The following is a 9710-nucleotide window of genomic DNA, read 5'->3' on the forward strand; positions in this document are numbered from 1 at the left end:
GATCTGTATATACCCAAATACAGATATATCACATAGGGAGATGCAGTCAAACATTGCATTGCTATCGTCGTGGTGAACTATTTCTCCGCTGAAATAGTTTTTATATAAAAAACATGTATATCATAGATATAATACAAGCTTTGAAATGAAATAGCACATTTCCAGGTTTCAGTTAAACATTTTTAAAAAAGCTCATGACTTTAAGCATTCTGAACATTGAGAATGTTATTTGGGAAACAAATGTTTATTATAATGTTTATGTTTAGGATCTGTCTCCTACTGAGTCAGCATGCAGCATTCAACACCATTAGGTTTAATATTAAAAAGTTGTGTATTTCCTGAATTGTTTTTTTTATTCTTTTCTATTAGACCATACTAGACTGTGCAGGATATCATTTATTTGCCATTTTTGCCTTTTCCAGATACCTGGGAAACAAAGCTCATATCTCATTTGCCAATGGAGCCCAGTCCTAAGCCTGGTGCTCTGTCCCCCTCCCCGAAGGACACAGACTCGAATCGACCCGCGCCCTTAAGGCGACAGGATCTGATCTCCACGTACTGCCCGCCTCCCAAGATACAGCTTCTGAAGGACACCTTCCAAGAGAAACTGATGCAGGAAAAGGAGAAAAAAATGATCGCCATGTACAATCGGCGGCAGGAGGCAGCTGTACAGAAGATGAGAAAATGTTTCCAATATGTCAAATACGCTGCGGAGAAGAAGACGGGGAACAGCTATCGCTTCCAAGCCCAACAGGGCCCCGAGAAGAACATTGTGGGGTATGATCGGTCTTACCCCCTGAAGCCTATGGGTAACAGGAAAGTCTCCGGCCCTGGTGAGGTTCGGGCTGTGGACCGCCCGGAAGCACAGAGTGATTCCTTGTTTGCCCCCACCCCGCCTCAGGATGGTCATGAGAGGCCCTGCGAGAGGCCGGGCAGGAGGGGCTCAAGAGTACGCAAACCTAAGGACAGGACTGTCCTCCCCATGGTGGCGACCCCTCCAGGGCAATGCCCTTCTCATGCCAATGGGAAGGAGCACTTTCAGTTGCAAGAGGAGCTACGAAAAGTGGCCGAGGCAGAGGCCGCGCTTAAGGAGGAGCATCGCCGGAGGGAGGCCAGCCTGCAGGATGAAATGCGCCGGAAGGAGGCCATGATGAAGGACGAGATTCGCCAGAAGGAGGCCATGATGCAGGCGAAGCTCTTCAGAGCTCAGGAGGAGCTGAGGATGGTTCAGAGAGAGATGGAAGACTCCAGAGAGGTGGCCGGAAGGGAAAATAGAGGACTCCTGACCCGAAGGAAGACACTCCAGGCGAGGCAGAGCGAGCTTCGCCCCAGAGGACCGTGGGCCAACCACCGCTCTAAGGCCGTGCCTCTTCTGACCTGCAGAATGGAGAAGCAAAAAGCCTTCACTCCAAGGAAAGCCCTTCCTATCAGAGGAGACAACCTTGATTATGGTTCTCCAATGGAAGACGGCAGATGCGCAGAATCGCACTTTCCCTCTGTGCTTTCCCATCAGGAGAGACGTCAAGTGAGCCCTTGCAGCCGTGGGCTAGAAGACGTCCCCTGTGGAAGGAGAAAGTATCTCAAGAAAGCAAGGCTCCCTGAAAGCGACGTGTCAGCGGCACAGGCCGCGCAGGCCCACTTCAGAAATAACACCGCATGTCTGGATGAACAAACTCTGTCAGTGGAAAACAGATATTTGTCCCCTACAAGTTTGATCTGCCCTACCGCTGAGCAATTTCCATATGAGAATAGCCAGAGTGGAAACCCTCAGCTGGTGCCCTGTGAACTGTGTCACAGGAAGTTTGCTGTAGAGAGGCTGGAGAAACACAGCAAGATCTGCAAGAAGCTTCAGAATTCAAAGAGAAAGGTTTTTGACTCTTTCAAGCACAGGGCCAAGGGAACAGAACTGGAGACATACATCCATAAGAAGAAGGTTAAACCGCCAATCGTGGTAAGGGCTATCCTTAAACTCTTTCCAAGCTTCCCTTGTTTTCTCCTAGAGTCAGACTCAGCTTATAAATCAATGTAAACAATAAATAAGTGTTTTATGAAGTACACTTCTGAAAAATTGCCGCAAAGGCATATTTGCCAGTCAGAATAAATGGGTCTAAGTGACTTCTGAATTCTGTTGTAAAAATCTACATGAGATATCAAGCAAATAGCACTCACAGGAAACAAAACCATAACTACATAAATTGTACTCTCTACCCAATGACCTGAAAGGTAGCCCCAGAAAGCTAAGTTATTACTGTATTGATATTTTCTTGCCTTGTGAATGGTTTGCAACCAGACTGTGTACGCAGTGCTAGTCTGGACTTTTTCTGGAAGCTGTTTTATTGGTTTCATTTCCTGTTCCCAGCTGAGAAAGAACAACTGGAGGCAGAAGCACGAGGATTTCATTCGGAGCATCAAACAGGCCAGGGAGGTGCAGCAGGTGATCACGCAAGGAGGGAAGGTTGTGAACCTGCCCCAGCCCCCCGCAAATCCAAACCCCGACTACGTGCCCTGCCCTCACTGCGGCCGGCGCTTTGCCCCCAGGCCGGCACAGAGGCACATCCCCAAGTGTCAGCACATCAGGAGCCGCCCTCCTCCTCCTCCTCGCAGATGAAAACTGATGTGAAGAACAGCAAAAGAGTCATGATCTTGGCTCACGACTCACGTCCTGCTTTTTCTTTTTAGAAATATATTTAGCACAGTTCATCCGTATGATGATAAAAAAAATGTTATCTTGTTTTAATAAAATGATTTTTTTTTTGGTGGACTGGTGTTTGCGTAACTGTGGTTATTTCAGCTTTTTTCCCTTGCGAAAATGTGTGTCGACCGTGAAAATAAATTTCAAGCTGTTCTTATCATTCATACACCTTGACCTCCTAAAAATAATTTTTCAACCTGGAACGTACAATTAGCAGGCAATAGAACAGGTCACATTGGCCTTGGAACCATCAAAAAGTAGTATTCACACATTCTCGGCATCAATTTTCCTTAAAAACAACTGAAAAAGCAAGGTAAAGAGTGATTGATTTTTTTAATGAAAGTTATTTGATTTAATTTATTTAATTTTCATAATATTTGAAATATGTTGGGATTAATGTGACTCAATATTGTCTGCAGCTCTTTCACTCCAGGTACCTGATAAAGTGGAACGCAGTGTCTTTGCCTTAGATGGCGCTCAGCTCTTCCTCAATCCCAGCAGAAGTAGCAGCCTCCGGGTCCTGCCTCATGCACAGCTTAAAATGCAACACCGAGTAATACAACAAACAACAGGGAAAACCATTCACGATCAGACACATCCGTTGATTGCTGGCTCTCAGTAAAGGGACATTGCTGTGGTCCACGCATGAATCTGTTTTCTAAGTGCCTAATCCAATACAGTGTTGAGGCCAGTTTTCCCAGAAGCCAATTAAAGGGGAACACACAATAACTTGTAAAACCTCCAATTTACATCACAAAATAGACTACATTTCAAGGTTAAAGAATTACCATGTTCTGCGATTCAGAACGAGGCAGCAAAACTTCCTGTAATCTGATGTGGCCCTATGACATTGTAAAGGAGCAGGCTTGTGAATACATCTCATTTAATCCAATGGAAATATTACTCTTTTTTACATTTTTGCCAATAAATAATATTATATTGTTAACTCTGCATAAAGAACCTTGGAATGGAACGTTTTTTGCAGTGAAATGTTTGCTGCATAACCTATACCTTTTCTCTCCTACATCACATTGCATTAGTCATTACAGTGATTAGTGAGCAGGAAAGGCTGCATCACATCGCAATTTGTGTGGAACTTGAATGCGAATTTGTTACAACATGGCGTAACTTACAGTACTTTCATAAAGTTCATGATTTTGTGCTCAATTTTGAGTTTGTTAAGTTTTTTCTATAATGTCAATGATTTTATTTTGTGACTGAAATTAAATAATTTTGTGTCTGCAAAATTGGGACTGTAGTTCCACCTTAACCTACTAGTACTGTATGTCTTTGGACTGTGGGAAGAAACTGGAGCACCTGGAAGAAATCCACACAAATGAAGGGAGAACATACAATTCCATCCAGACTGCACCCCAGGAATTGAACCCAGGACCCCAGCTCTGTGAACCACAGTGCCACCTCATTGCTATAGTCACTATAATTAATGTCAAAACACATTTGCAAATGAGCAGCCTGGGATCCAAAAGGATAAAGACAAGGATCCAAACAAAGCACTTTCCCAAAGCTTGGCTTTGTACAGTATATCCTACAGGGCTTGATGCAGAAGGCAGATAATCTAAGTCCATGCAATAATTGCTAAGGGAAAGTGACTTTGTGTTTTTGGAGGGATGTCACTCAATATGGAGCTGTGTTAGAGAAATGATTGTTCTGATGTACGGCTGATGTCCAAACACTGAAAACATGATTGTGTATGCAATCGCACTCCCGAGCTCCATTGGGTATGGTTAAAATAACTTTTTATAGTTCATCACATTCAAAGTGTGTGTACTTGATGAAAGTGTAACACGCATTTGGAGGAGTTATTCAGGATTTTCTTTCTTTTGAAAACATGATTGTGTATGCAATCGCACTCCCGAGCTCCATTGGGTATGGTTAAAATAACTTTTTATAGTTCATCACATTCAAAGTGTGTGTACTTGATGAAAGTGTAACACGCATTTGGAGGAGTTATTCAGGATTTTCTTTCTTTTGAAAACATGATTGTGTATGCAATCGCACTCCCGAGCTCCACTGGGTATGGTTAAAATAACTTTTTATAGTTCATCACATTCAAAGTGTGTGTACTTGATGAAAGTGTAACACGCATTTGGAGGAGTTATTCAGGATTTTCTTTCATTCAACTATTTCAAGACCTATTATTTTCAGATGTTGTAGTATATGTGAATAATGAAAGGCCTTCATATTACACAATGAAGGAATGACTTTGCAGGTGTGAAGAATAAAAGATTAATTCAGCTCACTTTGGGGAGTTTCACAATGGCCCTCCTTATAGAAATGTGGGTTTGATTAAAGGAGTGAAGAAAAAGCACTGAATAATATTTGCTTCTGTAAATGTAATCATCTCAAAACATGGTTGAAGAAATGAAAGAAATTGAAGAAGGTTAAACATAATCCAAAAAAAATAGGAGCATAATGCGTGTGAAGGCCATAAACGATATTAATTTTGGAACATAAACATACAGTATTACAGTATGTAAACTGTATATGGCTGGTCTCGGTACAAAAATACACACCAGTATTCCATTTCTCCCTAAACAATATTAAGCATCGAAGTCTTTAACTAACATGTGAAATAACGTGTGTATAAAAAGTGGTAGTTTTAAGCTTTTCTGCAAATACGCTCAATACAGGAGCAAACAAGCATACTTTTAGAATTTGATTAATAGGGAATATAATATGGAATCCCATATCTAAAGATTAATAATGTTATAATTCTATTCATGTGCTGAACTTGTAAGTGAGAGTTTGGCTGTTCAAATCCAGCCTGTGCCATGACTTTTCTTTTAACAAGCATTTCTTTGAAAAAATAAAATAGCAATGTTATGGACAATTAATTGACTTTTTATATTTCTAAATATCACAACATGTTCGAATCTAAGTCATTTTTTAATAACAATGAATAGTCACCACGCATGCTTACACAGCTCCCTGGGTAAAGTATCACAAAGTCTTAGAGAACATTTTTATTATCAACAAATTGTAAATACGCTGTTTACATTGGGGTTATTAATATTTCACTTGAGTGTATGGGGGATTGTCAGCAGACCCCCCCCCCCTCTTAGACTGCGCAATCAATTTTTTTAATTTTTAGAAAGAAATGGCGGCTGTATGCTTTACAATATAAACATTTACTGTCAAACTTTAAATCAACAATTGATTTAAAGATGATCTGTCAAAGTGCAATGGAAAACAATATTGTTTTTGTTTTTGTTGTTTTTATCCCGTAAGGCGCTTTGAGAAGCCACCTTTAAATGCGCTATATAAAGGCACTGATTCCTATGGAATGTGTATTCTTTCTTCTTTTTTTCAGCATGGAATAAACCTATTACAATCCTATACAATGCTAAAAATAAGATACACTCTGCAGACATTCACAACAGCGACTGTCAGAAGATAGGACACAGCAACTCAGACACCCATTGAATGGAAAGGGACACTTTAATGTTCTGTGCGGGTGGTACAGCACCCCACCGTGCCCGCGCGCCAGCAAAGAGAGAGATACACACCAGTTTTCATTGTCAAAAAGTAATTGTTTTTTACTTTTGTACAATTTGTTTTACATTCCTCTTGTTTAACAGGAATGTTTTGTTTCTGGACAGACTGTTAAACTAGGGGAAAGAGTGCCTATGAAAGACGGGTTCCTTTCGCGAAGTCTGGAGACATTAGAAGCTTGCCACACCCGGACTGTTACACCAACGCATTAGCAAGTTAAAGCTATCCCATTGAGGAGCTGGGCGCAATAATTGTTTTGTTCCTTGATTTTCTGATCTGCAAGGCCATTTGAATTCTGTCTGACATTGCCAGATTGTGAAAAAATAAAAGTATTTAAATCATAAGATACAATCTACAGACATTCACAACATATACATATCTTAAAACATTTACATATCCTGTTAAATTATTACTTTAAATATGTACTTTAAGTTACTGAAACTTAAACTCAAATCGTTGCAATTTTGTTCTTGTTTGGAGGTGGGGATATTCTGACAACAATTGATTTAAAGACAATCGGTCAAAGTGAAATGAAATACAATATTACGCTGGGTAAACGTTCCGAGGTCAAATTCTTCCGTGATGGGGGTACCTTTAAAGGTCTAAGCCGGAAACCATCATTATGTCTCATTTTTGATTCTCTCTTCCAAACGAGAACAAAATTGCGACATTTTATTAGCGGGCTGTTTCAGTAACTCAAAGTATTCATTTAAAGTAATAATTTAACAATAAATCCCGCACCCAGCAGAAGAATCCTACTCCGTTGGGCTGCTGAGCAAGGCCCTTAACCCCAACTGCTCCAGGGGCGCTGTACAATGGCTGACCCTGTACTCTGACCACAGGCTCTCTCCCTATCTCTTTCATCTGTGTGTCTGTGTATCTCATGGAGAGCAAGCTGGGGTATGCGAAAAGATAATTACTAATGCAAGAAATTGTAAAGGGTTAATAAAGTAATGTTGTTGTATATCTAAGCAAGTGTTCCTGCATCCCTCTTCTGCACTATAGGCATGGCTTTTATTTTGTTTGCTCCATTTCTAAAACTTTTTGCTCATGTGCATTTTTGTATTTTTTTACACCTCTAGCACTTTAACGTCCTGAATTTTAATTTGCCTTAATTTGTAGAATGAATTTGAGTTTTAGCCTTAAAAATCTTAAGTTTTCACTATCTTTTGTTTCTTGTCCTACAACTGTTATTATTGATCACCATGACTTCATTCAGCCTTTCCTGAACGTCTATGACAGGCAGAGAGAGTGCTGTTTCTGGTGCGATCTTTTGCAGCTGACATTTCACTGTTTTAAACGAACAAGAAATTAGATTGCTCATAAATCACTTATTCTATATAAATACAGCGTAATTGCCCTCCGAAAATCCTCTTTTTCTTGTTCGTTTTAGAGACCTTGATCGAAACTGATTTTAGATGTCAGAAAGGATTTATTTTCTCTGTATTTCCTACATTGCTTTGTCGAGATTTTAACTTTATATCTAGGCTCAGATTTCAACTATAAATCGTAAACTAATTAATAGCAGTAAATACTGATGTTTTGCTCCCTCTTACCACAAAAATATATATGTTTTGTAGCTGGGATGAACTTTATTTCGTACGCGATTTGGACACGAAGCGGTTAAAGATGGCGGCAAATCAGGCACCCAGAGAGGGGGGGAGGCGTCTTCTCGCCTCCATAACTAAAATGCCAAATAGGAGTGGCTTAAGCGACATACACAGTCGTGTAACTGACAGTTTGAGGTAGCCTATCGTGTAAATTTCGCTTTGTTGCTGATAGGTTAAGCTTTCGAAACTCTGCCCCAAAGTCATGTGACTGATTTTTCGCCCTGTTTCGTTGGTTAAACGCAATGATCACAAGCACCACCATGGTAACTGGGATGTGTAGTTTTTAATTCCGTTTGAATTATAACTGTACGTACTGTCTTCATATTTGGCCAGGGCTTTAAAGAGAAGGCGCGCCAAAAAATGTCGGTGCCGTCGTCTCCGCTTTAAAGGTACAACCGTGCTGGAAGAATTTGACCTCGGAAGTTTGCCCAGCGCACTTCAAGTACTGCACCTTCTCACACGTGTAGCCAGCTGCGTTGAGCCGTGGTTATATGATGTCATCTTTTATTTTATTATTTTATTTTGTGAACTTCCCCCAGATGAGTTCCATTTTTCTGTATGGAGTTGGCTTTGCGACAGCCCTTGGGGTTTGTGAAGGTGCCCCTGGGGTCACAGGCGGCTCGTTTCTCTGGGGAGCCCTCAGACGCGCTGTGGCCGCCAGTCGGGTGAGACGCCAGCGGCATTTTTAATTTTATTTTCATTACAGATTCGTGTGGCGACATTATATATATATTATTTCTGTAGTAGTACAGTTGTGTGCCAGATGAATCGCGGTAATGCACGAAGGTGATGTTTAATGCCTCACACGGTGTTGACCCACATGTTGTGTTTTGCTGAGCAGGAGAGAGAGAGACATTCAGCGTGTGTGACGCCAACGGGTTTTCTGTTCTAGAGGCTCTGTCATCCGTTGTGTTATAATTGTTTTCTTTCTTATTTAGTATTTCAGGTGTGTCGATTTTATGAACCAAATGTTAACGTACAACACGGGAAAAGGTGCATTGTAGAGTAAGATAACGGATATCGGCTTGTATCGTGGAGAGGACGTATACTGTGCTGAAAGATGGGAAGAGAAAGGGGCGATTTCTGCGCGCATTCTAATCATTGTGATTGATTTGATATTGATCTGATATGTGTGGTCATGTGAATGTACATAGATGGTGGGTATGGTGTTAATAATATATGATATTGTAACGCAACGGGGGCTCAGGCGGGCGCCCTTGCCGCATCTGGTCGGCCCCTGCACCCTCCGGGGCTCGAACCCGGGACTTCCGCGTCTCTCTGCAGCGACCTAGCCCCGTGAGCCAAAGAGAGATCTCTCAACAGCCCAGTAGCTGTGGTCCTGCTATCACAGGGAAGGGCGGTGACGTCACCCGCTCTGGTACGCCGGCTCTTACACACAGTGCTTGTCGGCCGTAAGCGTTACACTCTCCCCCGCTTAAATCGCCGTCCCCGGCGAAGGGCTATCCCACCCCGCTTCTGACACCAATGCAACGCAACGGGGGCTCAGGCGGGCGCCCTTGCCGCATCTGGTCGGCCCCTGCACCCTCCGGGGCTCGAACCCGGGACTTCCGCGTTTCTCTGCAGCGACCTAGCCCCGTGAGCCAAAGAGAGATCTCTCAACAGCCCAGTAGCTGTGGTCCTGCTATCACAGGGAAGGGCGGTGACGTCACCCGCTCTGGTACGCCGGCTCTTACACACAGTGCTTGTCGGCCGTAAGCGTTACAATATGATATAATTACTTGTATATATCATATATCATTCTTTCTATTTTTATATATGGTAATCCTTCTAGATATTATGATTCTGTTTCCCGAAAGCGTCGTAGCGCTAAGAACATCGTAAACTCGCTCTTAAGCTCGATCGTTAATTGACGAGTGTTTCCCAAAACCCATCGT

At 42.1% G+C, this 9710-nt stretch overlaps 1 protein-coding gene across 1 annotated transcript; it reads left to right on the forward strand.

Moving 5' to 3' along the window:
* Nucleotides 1-434: 434 nt before the first annotated feature.
* Nucleotides 435-2608, forward strand: LOC138231373 (zinc finger C2HC domain-containing protein 1C-like). The gene is made up of 2 exons (XM_069186550.1): nucleotides 435-1951; nucleotides 2360-2608. Exons 1-2 carry the CDS (start codon nucleotides 458-460, stop codon nucleotides 2606-2608), a joined length of 1743 nt encoding a protein of 580 aa, XP_069042651.1. The 5' UTR covers nucleotides 435-457.
* The last annotated feature ends 7102 nt before the right edge of the window (nucleotides 2609-9710 follow it).

This window comes from Lepisosteus oculatus, unplaced genomic scaffold (assembly GCF_040954835.1).
Source record: "Lepisosteus oculatus isolate fLepOcu1 unplaced genomic scaffold, fLepOcu1.hap2 HAP2_SCAFFOLD_58, whole genome shotgun sequence".
NCBI classification, from domain to species: Eukaryota; Metazoa; Chordata; class Actinopteri; order Semionotiformes; family Lepisosteidae; genus Lepisosteus; species Lepisosteus oculatus.